The following is an 18,713-nucleotide window of genomic DNA, read 5'->3' on the forward strand; positions in this document are numbered from 1 at the left end:
TTAGGGTAATGAAAGAACATGCTAGACATAATTAGTTGGAAGACTTAACATGGTACCTTATAACTGCCACTTACCTACTAGCTAGGTGATCTAAGTTTCATTTCTTAAATCTATAAATGAACATAAGACTAATTTTCAAAATGATAGTGCTGTTGTGAGGATCAAATAAGACATGGATGTTAAACTCTTGGTAAACTGAAATATGTATACTACTACATTACATGTATATAGAGCTTTCTAGAATCAGCTCAAAGTTGGCACTTTTGATATAGTAGTAGGGAGGATGAGTTCTCACTCACTGGGGTTGATGCTTGTGACCTTAAGGAGTTATTTAATCTTTTTAAATCTCACTTATTTTTCTCATTTTTAAAATGGGGAGAATAATATAACTATTTCAAGGCTGTGTGTGAATTAAACAAGACAATATTTGGAAAGCAAATGCACTGACTGGCACAAGTTAATCCTACACAAATGTTACCTATTATTATCATTCCTATTTAGGGGGAAATAATTCAACTTCATGGAACAAAAAAGTATTCTGTGGTTATTTACTAATGTTCATGTTATATACAGAGGAATCCAGCTAGACCTATCAACCTGAACAGAGGTCAAATATCCAGTCTAATACTCGACAGCTTGTCTTTGGTCAGACCCTGAAAACACAATCCCAAAATGCATATTGTTAAGACAAGTGTACAAATCCTATGTTGTGTAATCTTTTAGTTTTGATCCAATGTGATTCCAGGTGAGTTGTCTACAGAATGCCTTGTGGACAATGCAGCACAAGTTTGAGACAAGGAACAGATCAGAAACTGAGTCAGTAGAAAATGCAGTTCCCACACTAGGATTTTATTAATGGTCAACCAAGGTGCAGCTAATAACCCAGACTGTTCAACAGTGTTTTGTTTTGTTTTGTTTTCTGTTAAGATGTTTTTGAATGTGAATGTTCACTATGTGCTCAGGAATCTACCACCTTTTAGTCTAAGTATAAGCAGACTAGCTCCTTCTCTGGCACACTTAGCTACGATTATATTCTTTCATGATGATAACTATAACCTTGTTAGGTTTAAAAGTTTGAGGGTATTTTTTTTCCTGACCAAAGGGAAAACTAGATCCCTTGCTTGTTACTGGTTAGGGTTTACATATGCACTTTCACTCTCTCCTGGGTTATGAGTAGTTGGATGGATCCTGCTCAAGTTTTTAAAATTAATTTTTGAACTGATATCAACAATATAACATTTCACATAAAAGAAATATTTCTGAGTCAGTTGTAAGTTATGGAAAATTTTTTAAATGGAAATAATCTTGTCAAATTTGGAATGTGAAGATTCATGAAAATGTTTTACTTTTCTTTATTCTGTTTCTAGTTTGTGAACATTCAGCTAAGAGGTTGCAAATCATAGGACTGTTAACATCGTATATTCTTTTTTTTTTCCTTTACCATAAGTCTGTCTGACTTATCTCAGTTTTTGCATAGGTGATATATTCACATGGCTCAAAAACATTAGTGAAGTTATATTATGAAAAACTTTCCTCAATCTTTGTTGCCCACACACTCACTTCCCACACCCTTTCCTACAGAAAAATTCTCCCCAGTGCTATTGAGAAACACTTGACATATATCACTGTGTAAGTTTAGGGCACACAGCAAGATGGTTTGATTTATTGTGAAGTGATTACGGCGATAGGTTTCTTCTCATATAGATACAACAGAAAGAAAAAAGGATAAAGGAAAAACATTTTTTTCTTGTTATGAGAACTCTCAGGGTTTACTCTCTTAACAACTTTCCTATATATCACACCTGTTAACTGCCATCATCATGTTGTTCATTACATACCTAGTACTTATTTATCTTGTATGCAGAAGTCTGTAGCTTGACCATCTTCCACATTCTGGTAACCACAATTTCCATGGGTTTGGTGTTTTGTTTCTTTGTTTTTGTTTTAAATTCCACATGTAAATGCAATTGTACAGTATTAGTCTTCCTGTGTCTGATTTATTTCATTTAGCATAATGCCTTCATGTTTTGTCCATATTGTAACAAATGGTGGGATTTCTTTGTTTTTTAGGGCTGAATAACAACGTTCATTGTTATGTATATATACTACAACCTCTTTATCCATTCATCCATCGATGGACACTTAAGTTGTTTCCAGATCTTGGCTATTTTAAATAATGCTGTTATAAACATGCGGGTGCAGATATCTTCTTGAGTTAATGGTTTTGTTTCACTTGGATATATTCCCTGAAGTGGGATTGCTAGATCATATGGGTGTTCTATTTTAAATGTTTTGAGGAAACGTCAGACTGTTGATTATTTATATAAATCATTAATTTGTATGTAGATTTGTGGATGTTAATTTTGTACTTTGGGTTATAATTCAATACTATAATTCAATTCAATAATTAAATATTATAATTCAATACTATTCAATTCAATACAATACTATCATGTTATTTTGCTCAAATTGTTCCGACTATGGACACTGGAAGCTTTTCAGTTGGCTTACCACCATCATTTTGATTTTTGAGCACTTAGTCTTGGCCACTACAATATGCCCCGGGCTCATTTTCATGTTCCCTGCTCCAGGTCTACAGTCAGCCATTTCTCTAAGGTGCTCTGGCTCCTTGTCTTCGAGAATTAAATTATAAACCACGACTTGGTTCCTGGGTATGCTCATTACCACTAGGAGGCCATTGCTTCTAGGCCCTCTCTGTGGACAGAGCTAAGAAGAATATGTGTGTACACTTAACTATACAACTATATCTGTATCTAAGTTAAACAGGTTTGTGCTGATTTATCTCCAGGTGATATTTTCTCATTTTTTGCTTTTACAAACGTGACTGCAACTAATAACTTTACCTACATGTATGTTAAATGAATATGTGGGATAAATTCACAAAAGTTGAATTGCTAAATCAAAGGGGACAATATTTGTGAATCTGATAGATAACTGCTAACCTAAACTCCACAGGAGGGTTTTAAATACATATTTCTATTAACAATATAGTATCTGTTTTCTTATAGCTTTCACAGTTGAAGATGTACCAAAATTTTAAAGTTTTGTCAATCTAACATATGACATTTCTTTGTAGTTTTAACTAGCATGTTCCTTATTATCTTTAATGCTAAACTTTTCATTTAAGAACCTATTGTATTTATTTAGTCATATCCTTGGCTTACTCTGCTATTGCATTACTGGTCTTTTTCTTGTTGCCCCTGTATGCTTTTTTTATATTACAGAACTTAATAGTTTGCTGGTGTCTGAGATACAATAATCTCCCCAGTTTCTTATTCTTTTTTAAATTTTTCTCTTGGTATTTTTTATTTTTAGACTTTTGGTTTTTATGTATCAATTTTAATTATCTTTGTCTTTATGGCTTTGGAATTTTGAGGCATAGCTTTAAATGTCTTCCCCATTCAAGGTTGTAAGGAATTAATCCACATTTTCCTCCAAAATTTTTACAGTTCCATTTATTTTACATTTAAGTAATAAAAGTGATCTAATTGAAATATACCCTGGTTTATGGACAGAGAGAGGGGTGGATTCAATTCTATTTTTTCTGGATGGACACAATATTATATACTGAATAGTGTATCTTCTCACCATGGATTTAAAACGTCATTTTATCAAATACTGAATTCCAATGCTCGGGTCTATCTCTAAGCTTTCCGTTCTGTTCTGTTAGTCAGTCTGTTTAGTCATTAACCATTGTGTTCAAATATTTGATATTTTATGACACTACTATTACTACTGCTACTGCTAATCACAAGGTATGCTATAGTTTATTACACTTTTTTTAAGTTTATTTATTTTGAGAGAAAGAGAGGGCACATGTGCACAAGAAGAGAAGGGGCAGAGAAGAGAAAGAGGCAGAAAGAGAGGGAGGAGAGAGAATCCCAAGCAGGCTCCACATTGCCAGTGCAGAGCCTGGAACAGGGCTTGAATCCCAAGCCATGAGATCATGACCTGAGCCGAAATCAAGAGTCAGATGGTTAACCAACTGAGCCACTCAAGCTCCCCTATACCTTTTAAAGACAATTTGTGTTTGCTTATTTTCCATATTTTTGTTAGAATCACCTTGCTTAGTAAGCCACCTCTAGGTAAAAACATCAACCAAAACTTGGTATTTTTATTGCAATACTTAGTGAGATTTAGCAATTTTTTTTGATGTGGAGTATGTCCATGAATATTGTCAAATTTCTCCCAATGTTGAAAACTTCCTTGTGACCTTTGAAAGTGCTCTGAAGATTTTTTCATATAGGACTTGTAAATTTCTTTTTAAAGTTTATTCTTAAAAAGTTTATCTTTTTTGTTAGAGCATATATATTTTTTCTTCCATTAAATCTCTTTGTTTTTATACATAAATATATATTTTTAAAATTATTATTAGATTTCCTTAACTTTTACTTAATGTTCTTTTTCTGTTTGAAGAACTCATCTAGGATACCACATACATTTAGCAGTCATGTTTCCTGAGGTTTCCCTTGAGTGATAATTTTTCAATCTTTTCTTGTTTTCAATAGCCTTATCAGTTTGAGGAGTACTGGTCAGATAGTTTGTACAATGTTCCTCAGTTTGGGTTTGTCTAGTGTTTTCCTCGTGGTTGATAGGACTTATGAGTTTTCATAGCTTTGCCTATTTTTAGTAGGATTGTTTTCATATTGTTGTTTTGAAAGTTCTTTACATGTTATAGAAGCAAGTCTTTTGTCAAATACATGATTTGCAGACTTTTTTCTGTGTGTAGCTTTTCATTCCTTTAATAGTGACATACATAAAACAAAAGATTTAAAATTTGATGAAATCTAATATATCAATTTTTTCCTGTATAGATCATGTTTTGGGGGTTATGGCTAAGAACTCTTTGTAAAACACCAGGCCATGAATATTTTCTCCTACTTTTCCTCTAAAAAATCTAATTAGAGCTAATTGTATCAAGTAAAGCGTTTAGGCTGATGTGTATATTTTTTTTAGTATAGTTGTTCTAATATTTGTTGAAAAGGATACCCTGTTCAGTTGAATTGCTTTTGCATATTTATCAAAAACATCAGATGACCTTTTTTGTGTCAGTGAATTTGGCATTCTGTCTTCTGTTCCTTTTGTCATCTTCACTCATTCAACATTGACTTTATTATTTTAACTTTACAATAAGTCTTAAAATTGGGTAGTATGATTTATGCAGCTTTATGCTTATTTTTCAAAGGTGTTTTAGCTATTCTGAGTCCTTAGCCATTCCATGTAAATTTAAAAATCAGCTTGGGTATGTCTAGAAAATATCCTGCTGAGATTTGGATTGATATTGCATTAAATACACAGATCAATTTGGGAAGAACTGACATCTTTACCATGTGAAAACTTCTAATCCAACAACACAGTATGTTTTTCATTTATTTAGGTTTTCTTTTATTTCGTTCATCATTATTTTGTAGTTTTTAGCATACAGATCTTGTACATTTTTTGTTAGATTTATACTTAAGTATTTCTTTTATTTTTGAGCTTATTGTAAATAATACTATTTATGAAAATTTTGGTACACAATGTATATGACTAATAAACTGAAATACAATTGGCTTTTTGTGTTTTCACCTTATTCCTGCAAACTTACTGGTTCTAAGGTTTTTTTTTTATTCTGTGTAATTTTTTATTATAGATAATCCTTTCATCTGAGAACAGGGACTGTTATTTCTTCCTTCCAAATCTGCATGTATTTTATTTCTTTTTCTACCCCATTGATATTATTGCTAAGACTTTCAGTCCTATGTTGAATAGGAGTAGTGAGAGTAGACATTCTTGTCTACTGTATTTTGTAGATGTCATTTGTGACATTGAAGAGTATCATTTCTTTTCTTAGTTTTCTGACTTTTGTAAAATAAGGAATGGATGTTGTGTTTAGCCAAGTGTTTTCTCTGTATCTATTTATATGATCCCGTGTAGCTTTTCTTCTTTTATTTAAATTGATGAAATTTTCAACTACTGAACCACCAGTGAATTTCTGGGATAAACTCCAGCAGGTCGTGTTATTTTTTTATATGTAACTTGATTCATTTTATATTGTTACTTTGACAATATTTTGTTGAAAAAATGTTTTGTGCATGTTCATGAAAGATATTGGTCTGTGGTTTCTCCTCCCCTCCTCCTCTTGCTGTTGTTGCTGTTCTTCCCCTCCTACTCCCCACCCCCACCCCTTCCTGCTTCTCCTCCTCCTTCAACTTCTTTCCCTCTCTCTCTTTTCATACTACCTTTGTCAGGTTTGGGTATGAAGATAATTCTAGACTCCTAAAATGAGGTAGGAAGAACTTTTTCAATTATTGCTGGAAGGGATTACGTACAATTGATGGTATTTATTCATTAAATATTTGATAGGACTTTCTAGTGAAAATATCTAGACCTGCAGATTTTTACTAGAAGTTTTGAGCAACAAATAATTCAATGTCTTATATAGTTCTTTTTTTAAAAAATATTTTTATTTATTTCTAGGAGAGAGAGAGAGAGAGAGACAGCGTGAGCAGGGGAGGGTCAGAGAGAGAGGGAGACACAGCCTCGGAAATAGGCTCCAGGCTCCGAGCTGGCAGTCAGCACAGAGCCCGACGCGGGGCTCGAACCCACGAACCGCGAGATCATGACCTAAGCGAAAGTCGGACGCTTAACTGACTAAGCCACCCAGGCGCCCCTCAATGTCTTATATAGTTCTAAGGCTATCATGTTATCAATTTCATCTTGCATGAGTTTTGCTGGCTTGCAGTTTTGGGGGACTTGGTTCATTTCCTCTTTGTTTTCTGATTTATGTATAAAAGTAGTATTCTCCTAATGTCTGCAGAGTCTATAGTGATATCCCAATTTTTTTTTAATACCTGGTGATGATAATCTGTACCTTCTATCTCTTTTTGTTTTCAGAGACAAGTTTTTCTTCATGTTTATCAATTTTATTGATGTTTTCAAATATCCAGATTTTTATTTCATTTGATTTTGTCTATTTTTCCAATTTCATTGATTTCTGTTATTTTGTCTTTCTTTTCTGCTTGATTTCTGCTTATTTTTTAAAACTGGCTCTCTAAGGTTTAAGTTTAGATTGTTAATTTTATACTTTTTTCTAGCTTTTAGTAATATAAGCTTCCCTGTTATCATGGACTTAGCTGTACCACATCAACTTTCATGTTTTATTTTCACTTACTTAAGCGCCTTTTCTAATATCTGTTGAGATATATGACCCACATACTTTTAGAATTCTATTGTTTTATATGTTTGAAGGCTTTCCTGATATAGTTCTCTTAGTAATTTCTTGTTTAATACTATTATGATCAGAGAACATATTTGTATAATTTCAGTTATTTTTAAATTGAAGGCTGTTGTATGGCCCAGGACATGGTCCACCTCGATGAATACTCCGTGTGCATTTGAAAACAATGACTATTACGCTGTTTGGAAGTAGACTGTTCTAACAATGTCAGTTAGGCCCAGTTGGTTGATGGTGTTTTTCCTTCGGGTTAGCCTGTTTGTAGTCTAGTCAACCTCTTGAATGTGTCAGCTTATGCCTTTTGCCAATTTTGGGAAGTTTTCAGCCATTATTTCTTCAAATGTTTGTTTAGCAAATTCCTCTTTCTCCGGTCCTCCCAGGACTGTACATTAGAACTTTGTACCACAAGTCTCTGAGGTTTTGTTTATTTGTTTGTCAATCTTTTTTCCTCTTTTTTGTTTAGTGATTCAGTCTGTTATCACTCTCTATTCAAGTTCACTAATTTTTCCTTTGTCTTCTCTTCATTCTATTATTTCTACCTAATGAGATTTTGATTTTGGTTATTGTATAATTTCATTCTAAAATTTCCATTTGTTTCTTCTTTATATCTTCCATGTCTTTCATGATTCTTTTTAACACTTATTTCAAGGATGTTCACGATTGTTCATTTAAGCACTTTGATAATACCTGTTTTGAAGTCTTAAATATATAATCTAAATATCCATTTCATCTTATTATCGGCATCTATTTATTATTTTTCATGAAAGTTGAGATTTACATGGCTCCTTGTTTGCCAAGTAATTCTGGCAACAGAGTTGAAAGATTATTATTTAGAGATATATAGTACTCAAAGATTCTATAAATATCTGTTCTTTGTTTACGAGGGAAAAAAAACAGCCATAGTCTGTCTGATCAGTCAGTTAATATCATACAATTATTTTTCATTATCAAGTATAATTATATTTTTCTTCCATTGTTACTGTTATTTATCTGTAATGTGTCACTATATACTTATGTATAAGCAAAGATAAAATTCTCCCACTTGAAGAGAAGGAAAATAATGTTCTCTTTTTCTCACATACAAGAACTACTAACTCTTCTCTTGTAAGGTTGACTAAGAGCAGGAAGGGTACATAGGGCAGGAGTGGCTTCTCTATTAGTTTTGCTAATTCACTTAAAATTTCTCCTCCTAGAAACTGATACACAGATGTGACCACAAAAAGGCATCCATGTATTTTGCTACAGTGATGGTGAGAATTCTTTAGGGGGAGCAAGGTCTTGGACCTGCCCAATTTTAAAAAAAGAACTAAAAACAAGCAAACAACCAAAAAGAAAAAAGTTTTAAAAAAGGAAGGAAGGAAGGAAGGGATGAAAGAAGGAAGGAGGGAAAGAAGGAAGGAAGGAAGGGAGGGAGGGAGGGAGGGAGGAAGGAAGGAAGGAAGGAACTATCAACTGACATAAGCATTTCTTTCAATTGAGACACAAATACCTTCATGTTTATAGTGCTCATGGCCTTTTCATTATACTGAAGTTTTGCCACTTCACAGCTGGCAACCCTGTTCTGTGGACTACTTGCTCAGCTCTGAGATAGTGGTTAGAATATTTCCCATGCAGGAGTTGCTCTGAGATTCAATAATGCATGTTAAAAATTAGAATCACACATAGTGCCTAGCACACAGAGTTGGCGATGTATCAGTGATAGATTTCCTTCTTTTCTTCCTTCCAAGAAGCAATTCTATTTATCCTGAAACAAAATTTATAACATTTAAAAGTGCTCTAAGGAAGAATTTCCAAATTTCCTCCAGTAACTCATTCTAATGTTATGTAAAAAAAAAGTCACAAAATCTAAGTGTATATGAGGAATGTCTATTTAATAGGCTCTGGATATTGACTAAAGTACCTCTTCTCATTAATCATTCTCAGATATACAGTAATACCTGTAGGTGAGATGAAATGAAAACAGCTCAAACAATTAAAAAATACCTAAATAAATGTGAACTATTTAACATTTGGGAGATAGATGGCATTGACAAGATTTTTAAATGAAGTTAACATATCTTTGGCAAGTTAATTAAAAGAACTTTACCATTGTTTAATACTATTTGAAATTTTACAATTTAATGAGGTATGAACTCTATCTTTGATCTACCTGGAAAAAAAACCCTTAATTTTCATTAAAGAAATTACAATAAAATTAGGAACTTTAACTTAAGGACATTAGACAATGGACTAAATTTTTTCTTAAAAGAAAAAAATAATGTACTTACTTCTAAGATTATGAAGTAACGTATCTAGTAAAGTCATAAATTTTGAATATTGAATAACAGAAAAGTCCATTCCTCTAGCCCACAAAAATCCAGATACATAATAATCTAGTAGAATGGCTTCCTTTAAACAGGTTTGAAGGTTTTTGAAATTCAAAAATGCTTTCAATTTTCTGTAATGAAAAGAAAAACCCAGATATTAAAATCAGATTAGAGAACAGTTTCTTTTCTAAGTTTTGAAAACACAGCTATTTTTCTTGAATTAAAATTCTACAATGCCCTTAATTTAAAAATATCCCTAAGTTATATCAAAATCCTAAGTATAAAATGACATTTAAAAGGGAAATCGGAAAAAAAAATCATGGGAACAAGAGAGGGAAGAAGAGAAGCAGATGAAGAAAACAAGCATGAGCACTCTTTTTGGTCTTCTTCCTTCACTTCCTCTATTCTTTCAGTTCTTCTCCTCACCTCCCTCCTCTTCTTCCTCTTCCTCTTCCAAATACAGTAACTTTACTAGCATTTTTTTCCTCAAAAATTCCTTTTTCCATTCATACAATCAAATTTATTTCTGACAATTTTCTGGAACTATATTATTAAATAATTGTTGTTTTGTTATTTAATATTTATTTATTTTGAGAGACAGAGAGAGAGAGAATGTGGGGGAAGGGCAAAAAGAGAGGGAGACATAGAATCCCAAGCAGTCTCCGCAGCTGTCAGGGCAGAAGCCTGAAGTGGGTCTCGAACTCATGAACCATGAGATCATGACCTGTGCTGAAATCAGGAGTCAGACACAACTGACTGAACTACCCAGAAACACATTCATTTGTATTTTCTTTGCCTGCCAGGTTCCCCCCTACCCCCATTCTTCAGTTATTTTTTAAATGTCTTTGTATACATATTCCTTATTTTGTACTCAAAGCTGGCCATGTGACAGGCTATTTTCTGTACAAAATAAGTTTGTGTCAATTATTCCAGGTTATTACTGTTTTTTCAATTAGTGGGTTAAAAGAAAAAAATAGTAGGATAGGTTCTCATTACCATCACATAAACAATCTATTTCTTGTAAATATGGTGATTATCTGTTCCAAGCCTGTGCCTCCTGGGCCTGCTGTTGCAAACAAGGGTTCTTGAAATGGCACTTCAGGGTTTTCTTCTGGTTTAGCAGAATACTTATCTTTTTTAGCTCATTCTAAGATCTTCAACTATGCATAGCCTTATTGTTCTTTCTCCTCCACTTCTGCTTGATCTATAATGCTCCTGGCAATCATCCTTACATTTTGTAGTTTGGATTTACAGCATTCTCCTTGTTCGGACAAAGAAGGGATTGATATTTCCTCATTGCTTATATGTGATTTCTGAGGGAGCATGTGTGGGTGTGTGACAACTTTATACTGCCATTTTCAAAAAAAAAGAAGTCTTTATTATTCATAGTACTGAAATAGATTTTATGATCAGAATGATAAATACAGCAGGATTAAACAAGTTTGGGAACAAATGAAGCTGGTGTTGTGTTTAACTCACTAACAACCATCTCATCCATAGTGGTATCAAAGTAGACCTAAGCTGGTGTTGGGTTTAACTCACTGACATCTACCTCATCCACAGTAGCATCGAAGTAGACCTAAGCTGGTGTTGTGTTTAACTCACTAACATCCATCTCATCCATAGTGGTATTGAAGTAGACCTCAATGCCAAAAGTGAGTTCTGATTCTTCTGAACCAATTATGATACTCTCACCCCCTTTCCATAATGCTATATAATGGCATTCAGCATATGGTATTCCCTATGATGAACTACTGGTCTTTGGTAAACACTCTCCTAAAAGTGTTTGAATTCATAACTAAGGGTGAGGTTCACTTTCTTCTGTGGAAGAAAAATACAAAAATGTAAATAAGTATGTTTTATTGCTACTGATAGCCATCTTATAATCATAAGAAGAATCAGTCCTAAAATTATACTCATTTCTTGATGATACTACTGAGGCCTTGAGCCAATCAACTCTGGAGTCCATCTATCTTTGAAAGTTCTGTTATATATATTTTACATATATATCATTTTTTTCTGTTTCCAACTGTTTGTCTTCCTTCTAACTATACTCTTCATCTGCCATCACCACACTATGTTTTTTAAAGATTAAACATTTGACCTAAATAGTTATGTATGTTTTCTTGCTTTTCATTTTTTCAGTGTTTTACTGTATGTAAATGAAGGCAACTATTTGTCTAAGAATATCTTAGGGAAACTTCTTTGACATCCCTCTATCTTTGTTCTCCCTCATCCCCCTTCCACCACTTCCCCTAGTACCATTTGAATCTTAACCTTCAACTTGAATTGCAGGGCTGAATATTGACCATTTCTATTTGTTGTTAAGTCATTTCACCCCAAAGAAGATTCTGCAGGGAAGCATTTGGAGCAAGATGCTGCCACAGTCTGAATGCAAAGTTTCCATGCATTTTACTGGCAAATTTGTAAGTTTTTCCTCTGGGGATAAGAAGAGATGGGACGTGGGAGTGGGGAGAGATGGCTACAGTTGTGGCATTACAGACTACAGGAAAAGAGAAAGATGCTTAACAGGGATTTAGGAAATTGTGCTATCGTGATAGGTGATGTAACTATCTACTTTGTCTCACCAAGAATTCCAGTGAAAGTATTACATTATTCCTACATGCTCTTGAAATTGGAGTGCATGTTATTTTTTTAAATATGATGACATGCAGAAATAAGCCTTAAGGCATGAACTGAACAGCTCATGGAGGCCCAGTTATGGAAAGGTTATTAAAAGATCTCTCAGGGTTATTTCTGTGTTTAAATAGTTATTTTCAATTTAGTCCTTATCCTTTTTTTCAAAAAGGATTTGGGTGGATCTGTAAAAAAAATCAGGGTTACATTAAAAGCATGAACGATTGATAATAGGAGATCATGAGAAATGTGTGCAGACATTTACCTTCACTTGAAGTGTACTCTAGAAATATGTTTTAATGATACTATAATGTTTCATTTGGTTGGCTGCTTTCATGAAACACAATTTTTAATTTTAAAAGGTAAGAGAATGTGCTGATTTCCTGTAATTTATTTAAATAGGTTTATAGCTTTGTAGACTGTATGATTTTGGCATACTTCTGTCACTTGGTGACAGGATACCTAAATTATATTTCTGTCATTTTGAAAGGTATATAATCCTCATTTATAATAATGCTATTTTAAATGGGAAATGAATGACTGACTGCAAATATTTCAGAATTACTGTTAAAAAATAATGTAAAGAAAATTACTTTGCTAAGAATTGGCTCCTGACATAACACTGTCATTTATCCAAAATTGGTATCCTAAAATCTGAGATTACTTCAGGTGAATTCTATTAATGAGAAAATCTAAAAGGTCAACCTGCATTGAACCTAGTTGTTTCTATACTACTAACTTCTGTATCACCCTCTGTATCATTTCCTTTATCCTAGATGTCACCTCTTGAAGACCAAAAATACTTTTAAAGTTTAAATATTTAACAACACACAGAACCAATAAGTGGAAAAAAAGAAAAAAACAAGATTGTCACACAAGGTAGGGGATGCAGTACAAATTAAGATTTGGTAAAAAATAAGTCTAAAAAGAATTTGTTTGCAATATCTTTTATTTAATATTAATTTCATTTAACATAAGATCTTTTAATATTTAATACAAATGAATTGTAAAATATATTAAATATCTGTCATTTGCATATATTATTTTTCCCAGTATTAAATAACCTATGTTTTGCATTTCGATGACCAACAACATTTGAGATGGAAATGGAAAATAATATTTTATTTACTAAGCACTCAGTGATACCAATACAATGAATGCAGTTTACTAATCAGTTCTGACACTAAAAATCAGAATTCCCAATGGGTATTCATTTCTATAAAAATGGTAAAATCATCATGAGATACTTGTTTAAATATCTTTGAAATTTTTAATTGACTGGCTAATACTTATAGATATAGTAGGCGGTATGGCCAAATCACAGATCACCAGAATTTCTAGCAGGATTTGCAGGCCCTGAAGGTGAAGGGTACTTGGGAAAAGGCTGGTCAGTGTCATTTGCCTGCTCTTAATATGCCTTCCCCTCTCAGATTTCTCTTCCAGCCAGTACATCTGTCCTATTTCCTTCTCAGTAGTAAATCACCTCTCTTTCACAATATTTGTAAGATTTGCAAATGATAGTCACTGACAGAGTCATTTTCTATTTGTCCATTATGGTGCACAATACTCTGCTAACATCTGGACAACAGGCCTGAAGAAATCTTACATGAGACATTACAATCCAGAACATCACATCATTTCCACTCTCTACACATTATAGTCAATCAGGCTTCCATTATTAGAGCAACATAACTTTTAAAATGACTGATTGCTCAAAACATGTTTTAAGAACTTGTGTGTTAGATATATCTGACTAGAGTCCTAAGTAAATAATTTGCTACAGAAATCAATGGCCTTAAGAATGAGATGTACATATATTAGAATTGTTGCCCATATTCAGTTTTATTCAAATTTTTAGGCAAAGTGTATGAAATCAGAATGTTTAGTATAGCTTCATATCTGATAAAAATCGTAGGTAGATGTCTAATACTCAGGATTTCCAAAATATTAAAATGTGTTAATTACTAATATTACAAAAACTACAATTTATTCTTGTCATGATGAGACAGAAGACCTAAAGGTTATTATGCATATTGATAGTTTTATGAATGAAAAAGAAAAGCAGCAACAGACAGCATATATTAAAGGTTGCCTTTATAATATAATAATATAGTAAATCCCCACTCTCTGTTAACACTAACACATTGATCTGAAACGCATTTCTCCCATAAAGAAGATAGCTGAGTACTGTAAAAAGTCAGTTGTTTGAGAATTTTCATGTTCCAGACTCTGGATGGAGATATTTATATATAAATCTCCAGAGCACATATATTTGCATGATATAACAACTCTTTTTTAAAAAGTGTAAAATATCTAATAGCATATCATGATAATTTATAGATGCAGAAGTATAACTGTTCTAGATTTGGTTTAGTTGTAATATTGAAGTGCTTACTGTTGAAGTCCATCTACATCTTCTGTTAGCATTTCTGTGATTTGAGCAATTGAAAGAAAATCTGGAGAAAGAATCTTTTCATGCTCCTGGAATTCAGCATCTCTCTACCAAAAAAAAAAAAAAAAGAAAGAAAAGAAAAAAAAGTGCAATGAGTTATTTCAATCACATGTTCTACATATTAATCCAATGATATGAAAATTTGTTCTGTGATCTAGTTGCAATAAGAAATAAAAATTTAAATACAACAGTCTTTCAGATAATCATTTTTCTCTTCTGTTTTCAAGTAATCGTGCCTCTCTTCTGAAAAGTTGAATGTCTAGTTAATTTGTCTTTTATACATATTTAAAACCGAGTGATGGCTTTCAATCAACAAACTTCTTTTTGGTCTTTTATATTTTTCATCATGACAGTGTACTCTTTAATCCCCATCCCCTATTTCCCCCATCCCTCTGCTGCCCTCCTTTTTGGTAGCCATCAGTTCTCTATAGTTAAGTCTGTTCCTCATTTTGTGTCTTTTTTACATTGTTCATTTCTTTTGTTTCTTAAATTACACATGTAAGTGAAATCATACGGTATTTGTCTTTCTCTGATTTATTTCACATAGCATTATATTCTCTAGCTCTATCCATGTTGTTGTAAATGACAAGACTTCATATCTTTTTGTAGGCTGAATAGTATTCCATTGTAGATATATATATACACACACATATATATACACACATAGCACCTCTACTTTATCCACTCATCAATCAATGGACACTTTGGCTGCTTCCATAGTTTGGTTATTGTAAATAATGCTGCAATAAACATAGAGGTGCATGTATCCCTCTGAATTAGCGTTTTTGTATTTTTTTGATAAATGCCCTGTAGTGCAATTACTGGATCATAGGGTAGATCTATTTTTAATCTTTTGAGGAACATCCACACTTTTTCCAGGGGCTGAAACAGTTTGCATCCCCACAGATAGTGCATGAGGGTTCCTTTTTCTTTACATCCTCACCAACAATTGTTATTTCTTATGTTTTTTATTTTAGCCATTCTGACAAGTTTGAGGTGTCATGTCATTGTAGTTTGATTTGCATTTCCCTGATGATGAGTGATGCTGAGCATCCATTCATGTGTCAGTTGGCCTTTTGGATATTTTCTTTGGAGAAATGTCTATTCATGTCTTCTGCCTGTTTTTAATGTGATTATTTGTTTTGAGGGTACTGAGTTGTATCAGTTCTTTATATATTTTGGATACTAAACCTTTATCAGATGTCATTTGCAAATATCTTCTCCCATTAGTAGGTTGCCTTTTAGTTTTGTTGATTGCTTCATTTGCTGTGCAGAAACTTTATTTTGATGTAGTCCCAACAGTTTATTTTTGCTTTTATTTCTCTTCCCTCAGGACACATACTTAAAAAACTGTTGGTATAGCCAATGTCAGAGAGATGACTTTCTGTGCTCTCTTCAAGGATTTTTATGATTTCAGGTGTCATATTTAGATCTTTAATCCATTATCAGTTTATCTTTGTGTATGGTGAAAGTGGTCCAATTTCATTCTCTTGCATGTGGCTGTCCAGTTTTTCCAACACCATTTGTTGAAGAGACCATCTTTTCTCATTGTACATTCATTCCTCCTATGTTGAAGATTAATTGATTATACAATTGTGGCTTTGTTTTTGGGTTTTCTGTTCTATTCCACTGGTCTTTGTGTCTATGTGTCTATGGTATGCCAGTACCATACTGTTTTAAGTATTAGTGCTTTGTAATATAACTTGAAATCTGCAATGTGATATCTCCAGTTTTGTTTTTCTTTCTCAAGATTGTTTTGGCTATTTGAAATCTTTTGTGGTTCCATACAAATTTTAGGATTGTTTGTGCTAGTTCTGTAAAAATTCTGTTAGTATTTTGATAGGGATTGCATTAAATCTGCAATTGCTTTGGGTAGTACAGACATTTAAATAATAGTTTTCTTCCAATTTATGAGCATGGAATTTCTTTCCATTTCTTTGTGTCATCATTCGTTAGTGTGTTATTGTTTTTAGAATTTAGGTCTTTTACCTCTTTGGTTAAGTTTATTCCTAGATATTTTATTGTTTTTGGTAAAATTGTATTTGGGATTGTTTTCTTAATTTCACCTTCCACTGCTTCATTATTAATGCATAGGAATGCAACAGATTTCTGTACATTGACTTTGTATCCTGTGACTTTACTGAATGCATTTATCAGTTCCTGTAGCTCTGGTTTTACTTCTTCTTTACCAATTTGGATGCCTTTTATTTCTTTATGTTGTCTAATTGCTGTGACTAGGACTTCCAGTACTATGTTGAATGAAAGTGGTGAGTGGACATCTCTGTCTTGTTCCTGACCTTAGGGGAAAAGTTCTCAGTTTTTCACCATTGACTATGATATTGGCTGTGGGTTTTTCACATAAGGCCTTTATTATGTTGAGCTTTGTTCCCTCTAGACCTACTTTGTTTAAGTCGGAATAAATGTTGTACTTTGTCAAATGCTTTTTTTGCATCTATTGAAATGATCATATGGTTTTTACCTTTTCTCTTATTGATGTAATGTATCACGTTGATTGTTTTATGAATATTGAACTACACTTGCATCCCGGGAATAAATCCCACTTGATTGTGGTATATAATTTTTTAATATATTATTGGATTCGGTCTGCTGATATTTTGGAGGATTTTCACATCTTTATTCAAGAGAAATATTGGTCTGTAGTTCTCTCTATTTGGTGGTGTCTTTATCTGGTTTTGGTATGAGAGTGATTCTGGCCTCACAGAATGAATTTGGAAATTTTCCTTACTCTTGTATTCTTTTGGTATAGTTTGAGAATAGGTGTTAATACTTCTTTAAATGTTTGGTAAATTTGGCCTGTGAAGCCATCTGATCCAGGACTTTTGTTTATTGGGAGTTGTTTTTTTTTTTTAATTACTGATTCAATTTTATTGCTGGTAATTGGTCTGTTAAAATATTCTATTTTTTTCCTGTGGCAGGTTACATGTTTCTAGGAAATTCAACCAGGAGACAGTCACCTAGCAGTGACCAGCCTGCCACATGTCTCACCCCTATAAGCTGAAAACCCAGTTCAACCAGGAGGAGCAGGGCCACTTCTTTATTCTAAGGGTTTTGGTCCTCAACAGGATTAGCCACCAATCCTCAATACAATACCAACATCCCAGAATTGCCATGAGGACACATCTACCCAGCATTGGAAAAGAAAGAAAAAAGGTTAGAAGTTGGAACTCTATTCCAGGAAAAGCATGTAGTAGCATGTGGTAGACTGAATACGCTGCTTATGGAGAGAACTTCCCAGAGAGTCACCAATGGGCTGATCTTCCCCTCATGAGTATCTTGGTTTCTCCAAGCAACAGTCTAAAACAACTGTGGGGCAGGGGGCACTGGATGATCAGTTTCATGTGTGCATTCCCAGAAAGCCAAAAATGAATTATCATGGGGGAGATTTCCTCTATGGGACTCGACTGACACTTCCCTGGGTTTTAAGACATCTAAGAACATCTTCTGGTGGGAAGGAGCAAGTGTCCTTTGTCTTTGGAGCTAAGTGATTCAGTCTCTTATACTAGCTAATGGCCTTAAGAAAAACTGTCCAAGAACTGAACCAGAGTCTTATAATTAAAGTGAGACTAGTTTCAGGGCCAGCTAAAGAAATTCAGAGCACAAAGAGAATAGGGAGTAAGAACAGTTCCCATATCAATTCTGCCAGTTTTTCTTTTCCCCAGTGAGTAGACCAGTTACACAGAGAAGCACAGAGAAAGAAATTACGTCAGCATTAAACCAACTATGTTTCCCAGAGGAGAACTTACTGATACCCAAAGGTCAAACTGTGCTGTGCAGACTTAATTTTGGGGTACAACTGTTTCTCCGAGGGTCCCTTCATAATCACCAAGATGATACAGGAAGTCCAGATACAAGGAAGCCAAAAGTAGACCATTCAAGTGGGTCCCTGGCTTCCCACAGGATGGAAATCAAACATGAACCAAGAGGAAGAGCAGAGGGAAAATATAGAGGGAACAGATACAGACAGAGGATCTGGAAAACTCAAAGGAAAAGAAGCATGAGTCCCATCTTTGCTTGAGTGTTCTGAAGTTTTTATGGAGGACAATGATCTGGAGTATGTGCT

The 18,713-nt window shown here is 33.6% G+C and overlaps 1 protein-coding gene across 2 annotated transcripts in view; it reads right to left on the reverse strand.

The window, feature by feature from the left end:
- Positions 1–18,713, reverse strand: part of CABCOCO1 (ciliary associated calcium binding coiled-coil 1) — a 115,178-nt gene that overhangs the window by 87,399 nt on the left and 9,066 nt on the right. For both annotated transcript variants that reach the window (XM_077778577.1, XM_077778576.1), the window contains 2 exons: positions 14,576–14,679; positions 9,505–9,674 (listed from right to left, as the gene is read on the reverse strand). In XM_077778577.1, coding sequence (XP_077634703.1) covers positions 9,505–9,674; positions 14,576–14,679 — 274 coding nt within the window. The remainder of the gene's footprint in view (positions 1–9,504; positions 9,675–14,575; positions 14,680–18,713) is intronic.

This window comes from Crocuta crocuta, unplaced genomic scaffold (genome assembly GCF_008692635.1).
Source record: "Crocuta crocuta isolate KB4526 unplaced genomic scaffold, BGI_CrCroc_1.0 scaffold167, whole genome shotgun sequence".
Classification (NCBI taxonomy): domain Eukaryota; kingdom Metazoa; phylum Chordata; class Mammalia; order Carnivora; family Hyaenidae; genus Crocuta; species Crocuta crocuta.